General features: G+C 35.2%; 1 protein-coding gene across 2 annotated transcripts; it reads left to right on the top strand.

Moving 5' to 3' along the window:
• Positions 1-10637: 10637 nt before the first annotated feature.
• On the top strand, positions 10638-13023 carry LOC116117996 (F-box/LRR-repeat protein At4g14103-like). Of its 2 annotated transcripts, none has more exons than XM_031403980.1 (4): positions 10638-10806; positions 11231-12200; positions 12289-12447; positions 12571-13023. In XM_031403980.1, exons 2-4 carry the CDS (start codon positions 11247-11249, stop codon positions 12868-12870), a joined length of 1413 nt encoding a protein of 470 aa, XP_031259840.1. In that variant the 5' UTR covers positions 10638-10806; positions 11231-11246; the 3' UTR covers positions 12871-13023. The 2 variants fall into 2 exon arrangements, with proteins under 2 accessions (XP_031259840.1, XP_031259839.1); XM_031403979.1 differs by having other exon boundaries at positions 11210-12200.
• Positions 13024-14680: the final 1657 nt, after the last annotated feature.

Raw genomic sequence — 14680 nt, 5'->3', positions numbered from 1 at the left:
GAAATAAAAGATAGCTTTCATACCTTGGGGTTTCGAACCTATCCCAAATATCAGGGGGTTAAATAGATTTTTTGATTCCGCAAAAGTGGACTAACTCAAGTCACCGATAAACGCCGGAACGCCCCCCTGTATCTATCAATTTTCCATCAAAGAAATCGTATCCTATTCCTATATGATTGTATTGTACTCCTCTATTAATTTTTTTATTATTGGAGTCAGCCTCTGTTCATGATTTATTTTAATTTGATCATCTAGTTTATTAATGTTTTAGTTAAATCTCACATGTGTCAAATTATGAGTGGTTAGAGATGCCAACTTAGATTTCTGAGTTGGTACCTCCGTAAAATGAGATTTTCTCATGATAGTATCGCTGGCGTGGTATAATAATAATCCTTTCCATTCTTCTCGTAGTTGTCGTTATGTTAGATAAAGTTACGCTCTTTGTAATAATCAAATCGTACTGTTATACTCGGCATATTCATTCAAATATTTTCAAGCTACAATTGAGTTTACAAATCGAATTTAAAAAATAAATAGATTAACAATGAAACGAATGATAGCATGGAAAGAATATCTTTGTTCAAATCCGTAAATTTCAAAACGAGCTCGTGGTGATGAGCTCATGGTGATACGAATACTGTTGTGTAATCCTTTTAATACAAATTATGTTTATGTTCAAACATTCTGAAGGAATTCATGAACCTAACCCAGCTTACAGCTCCCAAAAAGCATGTGATCTAAATAGCTTCTAGCCCTAGACGGTATGAAAATGGAATTAATCTTCAAACTGTTCAATTGTAAATTGTATTGTACAATGAGACATGTTTTTGCAAGACACTTATGTTATTTTCTATATCAAACTTTTATGTTACTCCCTTGTCACATGTTTGTGAATGTTGGTTATATTTAATACATCCTGTCGATGTTGGTGTGACTAGGTACTTGTAAACACATGTTGAAGTTGGCACTTGTCACATGCTCCATTTTGTGTTAAGTCTACTACATACATACATACATTATTCGTAAATTTCGAGTGACTACCCACACGAGACTTTAGTGAAATTCCTATTTGATGATTAGTCCCATCTTTTTTATAACCCTTGGCCTCAATTGGTAGTGTGTGGCAATTTCCTAACACGTTGTCCTAAAACAGCTCCAACGTCATAATCGCTTTTGCCACACATCAACTCGAATGAAAGACTTCAATCGGGTGGCTGTATAATTGGGTTGTGGTTAGGAGTTCTTTCAACTTCTCAAACCCATGTACAAGTGCCATTCACATGGACATTTCCCCTCTTCGGCTTTCAAAGTTCTCATTTTCATATTTGCTATACCACCAAGATCTTCACCGGACTGCTCCATTGGCTCACGCCCCGAGTTTCGCAGTTCTAGGGTTAAGATGAGCCAATTTATGAATATGTGTTATGAATTGTGTTAATATTTGTTAAGTATATGTTTTTTAAGTTTTATTATTGTGGGTAATGCTTTAAATCTTTTGGATCCGAGAGTTGAAATTTAATGTGCTAGGACTATTACTAGATACTTAAGAAAGATCATGAGAGCAGTTATGAGCGATGCATAGTATGGGAATGCACTAAGGATTTCAAAGCTTGACACATATTTGTCTGTTAATACTAATTGGAGTATTAAGGCTGCATTTATTTCACTATCCTATCCTAAAAACTAAAAAAAATGCATTTGTTTCAATATTTTCAAAATCTAATCTTACTTTATTCAACTCAAAATTAACAATTGTCTTTTTTGTAAAAAAACCCAATTCACCTCAACTTTACTTTTTCTAAAATACTATTCTAAAACCATTAGATATTGAATAAAAGAACCTAAATTCCTTGTGAAACGAGAAAAACAACTTTTGAATGTAAAAAAGGGCATTCAAGATCATATTCGTCTTTTATTTGTGTGGATGATGCCTTTTTAAAGAGAGGTATTTAGGGACGTTATTGTTACGATAGTCAAGACAATGATATCAGATATATTTGTTGGCTTCGACGTTGGGATTGAAATATTCTTTACAATAAGGTAACTTGGGAGCTTGATGAGGGGAAAGCAAAAAGTACTTCTCCTTTTTGTAATTCTCTTGAGGTTTTTGGTTGGCTTGTTTTGTTCTTCTTTCACCAAAGTAGACCCGTGTGCCGCCTTTGTTGTTTCTAGGTATAGGATTGAGCATAAGGTTAAAGATGTTGGACAATAAATCTAAAAGAATACATCATTACAAGCCGTAAAATACGCCGTTTATATACTTGTTGCACTAATAAAGGTCGAAGAACATCATTTTGTTAAGAAATATGGGTTATTTTTGTTTTATTGTTTATTAGGGTAGATTTGTCTTTTCATTATTTCCTTTGTTTAGCCATATATATCTTTGTATTTAGGTTAATCATATTTTTTTTGTATTCAATTGAATTGTGCAGTATCAATGAAACCCTAGCCTCCTCTTTTTATTATTTCTTTGGATTGTTTAACATGGTATCAAGTAGAGTTTCATGGGACGAGGCTTAATCTTAAACTGGTTTACGCGGATCCAACTCCGTGGTGAGTTGGTTGGGGGTCTACAGGGGGCAGGGCCCCTGTCGGGTTCCGCCCTGAAAATTTTGGAAAGGTATCGTTCAGTTTCTGCAATCTGGTATTTCATTGGTATTCGTTCAATTTCGACAATCTGGTATTTCGTTTTCCTTTCTTTTGCATTCTGGTTTTCTTTGTTTTCTGAATATGACTACTTAAAGGGACGATTCGCTTCTTTTGTAAGTGTGAGGTTAGATGACAAGAATTATTCGTTTTGGAGTTATGTGATGAGAAATTTTCTTAAGGGTAAAAGATGTGGGGATATGTTAGTGGAACTTCTGTGAAACCTAAGAATCTGATAAGTTTTGATGCTTTGATAGATTCCTAGGAAGCAAACAATGCAAAAATTATTACTTGGATTAACAATTCTGTTAGGCTTCCATAGGTACAAGAGTTAGCGAAGTATGAGAAGCAAAGGAGATTTGGGATCATCTACAAAGGTTTATTACTTAGTCAAATTTTGCAAAGCAATACAATTGGAGAATGACATACGAGCTCTTCAGCAGAAGAATATGAGTGTTCATGAGTTTATTCTGCTATGACAGATCTTTGGGATCAATTGGCTCTTACAGAATCTGCAGAATTAAAGGCATGTGGTGCCTATATTGCTCATAGGGAGCAACAACGGTTGGTACAGTTTTTAACGGCACTTCACAGTGTTTTGAAGGACTTAGAGTTCAATTTTGCATCGTTCTCTATGCCTTCTGTTGACTTAGTTGTCAGTATTTATTGGCTGAAGAAATACGTCTTAAGTCTTATCTGAAAAGGGAATTCTTTCTGCTTCTACTTCTAATCCTTCTGTGTTAGCAGTACCTTCGAAGCCAATCTTTAATATCAGAAAACCTTACACAAGGTTGCCTTTGACAGTGCAGTTTCTATAAGCAAAAAGGTCATTGGAAGGCTGCATGTCCTAAGTTGAGGCAACAGAATCAATCGAAGTAGCAATCTCAAGCTTGGAAGCCTGGCACCATCACAATCTAATTGCTAGACCACCTCAGGTACAAACCCCACAGTCTAAAATGCAGCAGTAGTTCATCAGGTCCTTTCACCGATCCTAGTACTCTGGCTGAGCAATTTCAGAAGTTTCTCCCCTTATAGCCACAAGCTATGTCTGCTTCTTCTTCCGTAGGTCAGTTACCTCATAGTTCTTCAGGTATGTCACTTCTGTATGGGTTTTAGATTTTGGTGCTTCACATCATATGTCTCCAGATTCTTCATCTTTTGCTTCTGTGTCTCCTTCGTCTTCTATTCCTGTCATGACTGCTGATGGCACTCCTATGCCTTTAGCAGGTGTTGTTCTGTTGTCACACCTCACTTGTCTCTCTCTAATGTTTATCATATTCCAAACTTACATTAAATCTTGCTTCTGTTGGTCTTATGTGATTCTGGTAATTTAGTCACATTTTCCTCTTCTTCTTGTTATGTGAAGGATCTATAGTCTCAGAAGCTGATTGGGACAGGTCGTAGGAAGGGGACTATATATTTTGGATGAGTTAAAAGTGCCATTTGCTGCTGCTACTAGTGCTGATGCTGCCGCTACTAGTGTTGATTTGTCTTCTTTTTGTTTGAGTCCTTATTCTTCTAGTTTTTATTTATGCACCGTTTAGGTCATGTTTCGTCTTCTCATTTGAGATTTTTGGCATCACAGGGGTTTTAGGAAATTTGCAAACTTGTGAAATTTCTTATTGTAGTGGATGTAAACTGGCAAAATTTTCAGCTTTACCTTTTAATCGAAGTATTTTTGTTTCTTCTCTCCATTTGATTTGATTCATTCTGATGTATGGGGACCTTCTCCTGTTGCCACAAAAGAAGGGTCTCGATATTATGTTTCTTTTATTGATGATTATACTCGTTATTGTTGGGTTTATTTAAGAAACATCGTTCTGAATTCTTTGAGATATATACAAGCCTTTCAAGCTCTTGTCAAAACTCAACATTCTGCTTTATCAAATGTTTTAGGTGCGATTTGTGTGGGGAATACACTTCTAATAAATTTGTGAGTTGCTTGCATTAGATGGAACTGTTCACCAAACCTCGTGTACAGATACTCTTAAGCAAAATGGTGTTGTTGAAAGAAAACATAGGCACATTGTTGAAACTGCTTATTCTCTCTTATTGTCTGCCTCTGCTCCTAGTGTGTTTTAGGGTTAAGTTTGTTCTTACTGCTGTAGGTTTGATTAATAACATTCCATCTTCTCATATTTCAGTTTTTTCTCTTTCTCGAAAAGTTATATGGGTATGCCTCTGATTATTCTTCCTTTAAAGTATTTGGTTGCACTTGTTTCGTTCTTCGTCCTCATGTAGAACGCAGCAAGTTATCCTCTCGATCTGCTATTTGTGTCTTTCTTGGTTATGTAAAGGTAAAAGGTGTATCGTTGTTTTGATCCAATAACTCAGAAACTTTATGCGTCTCGTCATGTTGTTTTTCTTAAGCATGTACCTTCTTTTCTATTCCATCCACACTCATACCTTGACTAGATTTTCTAATTCATATAGATCATTTTTCTGAGGATTCTGATAGTTTGTCATCTCGGTTCCTAGTACTGATCATTTTGTAGGTACTGACATTTTACTCTCCAGCACACCTGAAGCTCCCTCTTCTTCTATGGTCACTCAAGCTTCGTCTGAGATTGTGGATCCACCTGTACGTCAATCCATATGCATTCGTAAGTCCACAAAGTTACCAGATTTTGCTTATTCTTGTTATTCTTCATCTTTTGCTTCTTTTTTAGCTTCTATACATTGTTTCTCTGAGCCCTCTTCCTATAAAAGGCAATTCTTGATCCTCTTTGGCAGCAAGCTATGGATGAGGACTTTCTGCTTTGCATAAGACAGGTACTTGGGATTTGGTTTCCTCTACCTCCTGGTAAGACTGTTGTTAGTTGTCGTTGGATGTATAAGATCAAGACTAATTCGATGGATCTATTAAGTGATACAAAGCTAGGTTGGTTGCAAAATGTACTCTCAACAGTATGGTATGGATTATGAGGAGACATTTGCTCCTGTTGCAAAATGACTACAATTCGTACTCTTTTGCAGTAGCTTCGGTTCGTCAGTGGCATATCTGTCAACTTGATGTTAAAAATGCCTTCTTGAATGGAGATCTTCAAGAAAAGTTTATATGGCGCCCCTCCTGGTGTTTCACATGATTATGGGTATGTTTGCAAGCGTGAAGAAAGCGTTATATAGTCTTAACAAGCCCCTCGTGCTTGGTTTGAGAAATTTTCTATTGTGATCTCTTCCCTTGGTTTGCTTCTAGTAGTCATGATTCTGCTCTTTTTGTTAATGCACTGATGCGGTCATATCATTCTGTCTTTATAGTTTGATGACTGATTATTACTGTGATGATATTGATGGTATTTCAGTTTTAAAGACAAGTTAGCTCAACAGTTTGAAATGAAGGATTTGGGTTCTCTACGATATTCTTTGGTATTGAGGTAGCCTACTCACCTAGAGGTTATCTTCTTTCTCAGTCAAAATATGTTGTAGATATTCTTGGAGCGGGCTAGACTTACTGATTAACCGTCGATACTCCAATTGAGTTAACGCAAAGTATTCTTTCTCTGATGGTTTACCTTTATCAGATCCTACTTTATACCGTACTGTTGTTGGGAGTTTGGTATATCTCACTATTACTCGTCCAGATATTGCATATGCTGTTCATGTTGTTAGTCAGTTTGTTGCTTCTCCTACTACAGTTCATTGGGCAACTGTTCTTCGTATTTTGTGATATCTTCGGGTACAGTCTTTCAAAGTCTTTTACTTCCATCCACCTCTTCCTTGGAGTTGCGTGCATACTCTGATGCTGATCATGGCAGTGATCCCATGGATCGCAATTCTGTTACTGGTTTCTGTATCTTTTTGGGTGATTCTCTTATTTCTTGGAAGAGCAAGAAACAATCCATTGTTTCTCAATCTTCAACCGAAGCAGAATATCGTGCTATGACATCTACTACCAAAGAGATTGTTTGGTTACGTTGGTTACTTGCAGATATGGGCGTTTCTCTTTCTCATCCCACTCCTATGTATTGTGACAACCAGAGTTCTATTCAGATTGCTCACAACTCGGTTTTGCATGAACGAACTAAGCACATTGAGATCGATTGTCACCTTACTCGTCATCATCTCAAGCATGGCACCATTACCTTGCCCTTTGTTTCTTCTTCTTTGCAGATTTCTTTACCAAGTCGCATTCTATTTCCCGTTTTCATTTTCTAGTTGGCAAACTCTCAATGCTTGTAGCCGCAGCATCGTGAGTTTGAGGGGAGATGTTAAGAAATATGAGTTATTTTGTTTTATTGTTTATTAATGGTATATTTGTCTTTTCATTATTTCCTTTGTTTAGCCTATATATATCTTTGTATTTAGGTTAAATCATATTTTTTTTGTATTCAATTGAATTGTGCAGTATCAATGAAACCCTAGCCACCTCTTTTTATTATTTCTTTAGATTGCTTAACACCTTTCACTCGAACTTGACCCTAACATTTGAAAACGACAATTACCCACTTTTCATCCTAATCTATTAGTAAAATCCGCTTAGAAAAAGGATACGATGATGATCTTTGAACTTTGATGCATCCAAAAAATATAATACCACGTCTCGTTCTTTAATATTGATTTTATAATAACTCTCTCATTTCAATTTTCATTATTTTATCTTTACAATTAATTTTAATTAAAAAATTCCAGAATCCATTGCAACAGCAAACATATCCACGTCCACACCTCCACCAGGGCCAGAACCAAGTTGGCTCGGAAAAAAAAAGTTTCAAGAACAACATAATCACCTCCTAACTTAAAAATACTCAAATCATCCCTCAACTAAAATTAAAATACAAATTAAAATTTACTTCACATTTAAACAATAGAAGGGAGAGGGAGAGAGGAAATGGTGGCGGGTTGTTAGGTTCGATTCGGTAGGAATCGCACCATTAGGGTGAGAATTGGGTGGATGAGAAGATGGGAAGAAGGGGAGATGAGGAAGAAGAAGATGGGAGGAAGAGGAAGGAGAGGGAGAGAGAGAAGTAGAGAGAAAGGGAGAAGAAAGAAAAGAAAGGAAGGGAGAGAAGAAGAAGATAAGAGAAAGAGAAGAGGCGAATAAGATGAAGGGATGAGATGGAAAGAAAGAGAAAGTGAAGTAAAAAATAATAAATATATGGGAGAAAAAAATCATTGATTTTATAAAATATAAAAAGTAAAAATTACCCTTTAAGGATGAAAGAATATCAATAATACCATCTTTTTAAAAGGATTATACTATCACACGGAAAGTAGTTAAAGTGTCGTTTTCAAACTGGGGCATTTTATTAAAACACCATTTTAACTTAAAATTTAATTAAAAGGTTATAGAGTTTGTAAATTTTAACTAAATGGCCTTGTTTTTTATTAAGCTTAATTAAACATAATTAGGGGGTTAATTAGGATCAATGAATAATTGTGTAATCTTTTAAAAATTATAATAAGTCTCCAAAGAGTCAAAAATCTTGCAAACAAACCCAAACACCTTTTTCTTCTTCCTCCCGCCATTAACGCATCCTTCCCCTTGTTGTTGTTTCTTCTAAGCTTTGTCTACATCTTCTTTTTCTTCTGTATCTTCTTCTTCCTCCGCCATTAACACTTTCTTCTTCCTCCGCCATTAACACTTTCTTCTTCTTCCGCCATTAACACCTTCTTCTTCCTCTACCATTAACATCTTCTTCGCCAAAGATCTGCCTCTTCCTACTCCTAACATTTCGTCTAGGGATGTATATCTCCTCTTTGCATTTTATATTTCTATTTATAAAAGATTTAATGATGGATTAAGTTTGGGTTATGATTTTGATTTAGTGGTTTAGGTTCTTGGGTTGTGTTTGATGTAATGCAAGTTAAAAGGAGTGAGATTTGTTGATGATTTTCTTGTATTGTGCGTAGCTGGGGGTGCTAGCATCGATTATAGGTGAAGATGACTAAAAATGTATTTTGGAGCTAATGGATCGCTTAAGCGATCTGGTATAAGTCTGGTATATAGTAGCAGATCGCTTAAGCGATCTGGTAAAAGTCTGGCATATGGTAGCAGATCGCTTAAGCGATCGGGTATATGGCAGTAGATCGCTTAAGTGATCAGGCTTATTTATACCAGATCGCTTAAGTGATACACCAGATCGCTTAAGCGACTTTGCAAATGTTTTTTAAAATCTATCTAACTCTTAATATATCGGTTAATAACTTATTAGCGATCGCTTAGTGAATCTTTTGATATTGTAAACGTTTGAGTAAGAAATTATATTCCGTAATGTTTATTTAATATTTAGTCATTTTTTATTAATTATTAATTATTATTAATTATCTTTTTCAATTCAATAGAATGTGAAAAGAACACTTNTATCTCACTATTACTCGTCCAGATATTGCATATGCTGTTCATGTTGTTAGTCAGTTTGTTGCTTCTCCTACTACAGTTCATTGGGCAACTGTTCTTCGTATTTTGTGATATCTTCGGGTACAGTCTTTCAAAGTCTTTTACTTCCATCCACCTCTTCCTTGGAGTTGCGTGCATACTCTGATGCTGATCATGGCAGTGATCCCATGGATCGCAATTCTGTTACTGGTTTCTGTATCTTTTTGGGTGATTCTCTTATTTCTTGGAAGAGCAAGAAACAATCCATTGTTTCTCAATCTTCAACCGAAGCAGAATATCGTGCTATGACATCTACTACCAAAGAGATTGTTTGGTTACGTTGGTTACTTGCAGATATGGGCGTTTCTCTTTCTCATCCCACTCCTATGTATTGTGACAACCAGAGTTCTATTCAGATTGCTCACAACTCGGTTTTGCATGAACGAACTAAGCACATTGAGATCGATTGTCACCTTACTCGTCATCATCTCAAGCATGGCACCATTACCTTGCCCTTTGTTTCTTCTTCTTTGCAGATTTCTTTACCAAGTCGCATTCTATTTCCCGTTTTCATTTTCTAGTTGGCAAACTCTCAATGCTTGTAGCCGCAGCATCGTGAGTTTGAGGGGAGATGTTAAGAAATATGAGTTATTTTGTTTTATTGTTTATTAATGGTATATTTGTCTTTTCATTATTTCCTTTGTTTAGCCTATATATATCTTTGTATTTAGGTTAAATCATATTTTTTTTGTATTCAATTGAATTGTGCAGTATCAATGAAACCCTAGCCACCTCTTTTTATTATTTCTTTAGATTGCTTAACACCTTTCACTCGAACTTGACCCTAACATTTGAAAACGACAATTACCCACTTTTCATCCTAATCTATTAGTAAAATCCGCTTAGAAAAAGGATACGATGATGATCTTTGAACTTTGATGCATCCAAAAAATATAATACCACGTCTCGTTCTTTAATATTGATTTTATAATAACTCTCTCATTTCAATTTTCATTATTTTATCTTTACAATTAATTTTAATTAAAAAATTCTAGAATCCATTGCAACAGCAAACATATCCACGTCCACACCTCCACCAGGGCCAGAACCAAGTTGGCTCGGAAAAAAAAAGTTTCAAGAACAACATAATCACCTCCCAACTTAAAAATCCTCAAATCATCCCTCAACTAAAATTAAAATACAAATTAAGATTTACTTCACATTTAAACAACAGAAGGGAGAGGGATAGAGGAAATGGTGGCGGGTTGTTAGGTTCGATTCGGTAGGAATCGCACCATTCGGGTGAGAATTGGGCGGATGAGAAGATGGGAAGAGGGGGAGATGAGGAAGAAGAAGATGGGAGGAAGAGGAAGGAGAGGGAGGGAGAGAAGTAGAGAGACGGGGAAGAAAGAAAAGAAAGGAAGGGAGAGAAGAAGATAAGAGAAAGAGAAGAGGCGAATAGGATGAAGGGATGAGATGGAAAGAAAGAGAAAGTGACGTAAAAAATAATAAATATATAGGAGAAAAAAATCATTGATTTTATAAAATATAAAAAGTCAAAATTACCCTTTAAGGATAAAGAATATCAATAATACCATCTTTCCAAAAGGATTATACTATCACACGGAAAGTAGTTAAAGTGTCGTTTTCAAACTTGTAGTAAATTGGGTCGGGCAAAGTTCGGGTGGGAGGATGTCGTTCGGCCGCTAATAAATGCATAATTGAAAGAGATTTATTGCTGGCAGTGATAACCCAGTACACAAGTGAGCTAAGAAGCTGAAGAGAGTGAAAAAATGGCGTGAAGTAGCTTCAAATCTCCTAAACCCAGTTCATCTTTCACTCAGGTACACTTGATCCGCCACTAAATTTGATTACGTTCTTTGGTTTTGATGTATTTGAGTTGAATGATTAGTGGGTATTTATTTTTCTCTTTTTTATTAATAATTATTTGTTGTATTATGATTTTAATACTTAAAGAAGTTGTAGATAAAGAGTTTGGAGTTTCATATTTCCATGTTTATTATCCATTATTTTGTAAAATGACTTTTGGAAATTTGTCTTAGTTGAATGTGTGAAATCTAAAAATGGTTTTTTTTTTAACTGTTGTAAATGAGAAGAAAAGAAGAAAATAGGTTTTTAATATCATAGTTTCTTTAAATAATTTCTTTTTTCTAAGCATTTTTTAGTTTTTTATCATTTTGGTAAATGATAATGGAAGTCTTGGTTTCCTTTTTCATTATTATGCAGATTTTAAATTCGTTCTTTTAGGTAGGAAAATGTGAACATGGACGCGATCGTTTCACTTGCTGATTCAGAAACCCGGAAGGTTTCATTAGGACTGGTTGCATCTGGGTGTGAAGATAGAATCAGCAAATTGCCTGAGGATGTCCTCCTTTACATTCTTTCCCACCTTCCAATCAAAGATGTTTTGAGAACTTCTGCTTTGTCAAAAAGATGGAAATATCTCTGGACTTCTGTTTCCGAGATTGATTTTAATGAGTACAATCACGAACTAAGGTTGGACATGAAGACTAGCTTCTTGGATTCTGTGGATAACGTCCTTCTCCGGCATGATCCTTCAGATATACGGAAATTTCATCTTGTGTTGAAAACGCGTATCATTGTGGAACGCATTAATTCATGGGTATCTGCTGCAGTAAGTCATAATGTTCAAGAGCTTGATCTTTTCCTACCTGTTAAAAAACACTTTGTGTTGCACTATAGTCTTTTCACTTCTGAATCGATTAGCATATTGAAGTTAAGGATGGGCTCATACTTCAAGTTTCCTTGTTTGATACGCTTATCAAACCTTAAAACCTTACATCTTGCTGTTACATTTCCGGATGACAGATCCACTGAAAGGTTTTTTTCTGGTTGTCCAGTTCTCGAAGAGTTGGTTTTGGACAATTGTGTCTGGGATCATAACAAGAGTATCACCCTTTGTATTCCTACTCTGAGGGCATTGACAATTTATAATGGCCCTTTCTCCCCAGATGGTTTACTTGATTGTGTTATCATAGTTCATGCAGAAAATCTGACCTCTCTTCGATACACAAGTTGTCTAGCAATTGGACTCTTACCGTGTAACCTAACTTCACTAGAAAGTGCTTATGTTGATGCATATGTTGATATTACGTATTTGGAACACACGGAAGATGAATTTCCTAAGCGTGCAATAAGCCTACTTAGCAGAATTCATAATGTTAAATCTCTCACACTTTCAACTGATACCATGGAGGTATGATAACTGTTTTGTTTTTCTTTTTTTTTAAACAGACTTCTCACAATTCCTTTCTAACACTAATTTCTTATTCTGTTGTGTCAAGTGTCTCTATTTGGAAGAAAATCTCCAAGCTGGCCTTCCTACTTTTTCCAGCTTGACTCATCTTAAGGTGAACTTTGGAGAGTCTCAGTACCTAAGCGATCAATTACTGACGTGCCTTCTCGAAAAATCACCCAATATAGAATCTCTTGAGATTCCTGAGGTAATTATTTGAATTCCAAACATATAGTTAAGAGGTTGTGGTTGCAATTTGATTTCCGGAGAACTTAAATTATATGAGATCAATAGCCTTCTCCTCCCTAAACAATTTGTGATTGTCATGCAGGTTTTTTACCCTGACAGTGATCGGTTATCAACTGCTGTACCTCAATGTTTCAATACTCGCCTCAAAACTGTCATGATCTCAAACATCGATGGGGACGATGTCAGGGAACTATGGTTCTTAAAATACATGCTTGAGAATGCAACCGTGCTGGAGAGGGTGAAAATCTTTTGTGTTGACTCGGAGATAGAATTGGTGAAGCAGGAGATCAACCAACAGTTACAACCAATTCACATAAGATCAAAGAGTTGTGTAATTGAGTTTTGTGACGAAAGCAATCAGGAACCCGACGTTTTCCCATGATTTATATGCTTTTGAACTTGAATATGTTGTTAAATGTATGATCTAACTAACATGATGACGCGATGTAGGCACTACATTTGCCAGGATTTACTCGCTTTCGAACTCGATTATGAAGTTGAATGTATAATCTATTAGATAAAACAAATTGAGCAAGTGGAGTTGCATGCCTTACAAATACTTATCAAGTTTATTTATTTATATAATTATGAAGTTGATTACATAATTTAAAAATACTACGTTTAAAATTCAATCTTACAACCTTCTTTTACAAATTCAGTGACAGCAAAGTTGGTATTATTATGTTAACTGACAACTTTGACTAAACAGAACAGTTGTTTCTTAGAGACTAGCGATCGTTCTTTAGAAACGAATGATCGTTCATTAATGAAGAATAATTGTTCCATTCATAAGGAATGATTGTTCCTTCATAAGGAATAACATGATTTCATAAAGAATGGTACAATCATTCCTGATGTATGAATGATTGTTTCTTCATAAAAAAACAGGCATTGCCTATGAAGGAACGATCGATTCGTCTTTAAAAAACAATCGTTCGTGTCTAATTAAAATCATTTAGTGTCTTGAGTGTGGTGAGAGTTGACGTGATAGTTGTCAACTCAACTACCACGTTAGGATTGTAAGGAAAGATTGTAAGATTGAGTTATGAACGTAGTATTACTCTCATATAATTTTGTCAGATTAGAACTCGTTGGCTCTGTAAACAAGCACAACACCTATTGGGCAGCGGGTGCTTTTTGGATTTGTACAACAAAATCCTTCTTTGCTTGGGCAATCTCTTTCACAATCAGCATGAGTTTTGCAGCAAATTGGTTGAATCTTACATGTTCTCTTTGCTTCAACCTTTGGGAAAGAAAATATTGCAGTATTTGGAACAGGGGCAGACCCACATGGGGTCAAGTGACCCCACTTGGGTTTTTTTATTATTATTTTTAAAATTTTTTCAATTTTGCCTCATAGCAAAACTAAATTACAGTAAACTAAATAAATTAAAATTTTTGACTTTCTCTAATAATATCTTTCTTCCTTTTTTTTTCCATCCCAACTTTTTTTCTTGCCCAACGTATCCCGCTCCACCATTCCAATCCCTATTTTTCTCTTCCTCAACGTGCCCCACCATTAAAATTGAAGAATCGCCACTGTTTTCTGAATCTCTTTTACAGTAAGAATATTTGTTGATTTCCTTTTTTTACTTGATTCAATTACTGAGTTTTGTTTAATTAATTTCATTTAAGTTATCTAAAATATCCTTTATAGTGTTGTGCTCATGGGTAATTTTGATTGACTTTCACTATGTTTCTTCAAGCACATGTAGAATTTTTTTCTGCATAAATGGTGAGGTTGTTGGCATGTTGCTGTAGTTTTGTGCTTGGCTAGCTACTACTTTTTATCTTCTAAGTGTATTTTAATTTATTGAGATACCAAGCAAGAGCAAGAAATGAGTTGTTGACTTCTTGTTCTTGTATCAAGATGACAAAAACTCTCAATAAAGAAAAAATAATCTTATTAGAAAAAAAGTGATGAAGCAAAAAAATAAAAATAAAAATTTAAAGCTTTTAGAATTAAATTTATTTTGTTGTTTTGATTTATAACATGAACTTATGCCATTCAAACTATATATAACTTCAAATCATGAATATAAGATTAAACAAAGACATATAATTGAAATTAAAGGATTAATTAGCTGAATTTACATATAGTTTACCAACAGGTTTAATGGCTTGTAGATCAAGCATTTTTGTGAAATACTATTGATATTGAACTCTTATTTAATTTCATACTATAATTTAAG

This window comes from Pistacia vera, unplaced genomic scaffold, assembly GCF_008641045.1.
Source record: "Pistacia vera cultivar Batoury unplaced genomic scaffold, PisVer_v2 Contig829, whole genome shotgun sequence".
Lineage (NCBI taxonomy): Eukaryota > Viridiplantae > Streptophyta > Magnoliopsida > Sapindales > Anacardiaceae > Pistacia > Pistacia vera.
This window is presented reverse-complemented; position numbering and strand designations above follow the sequence as displayed.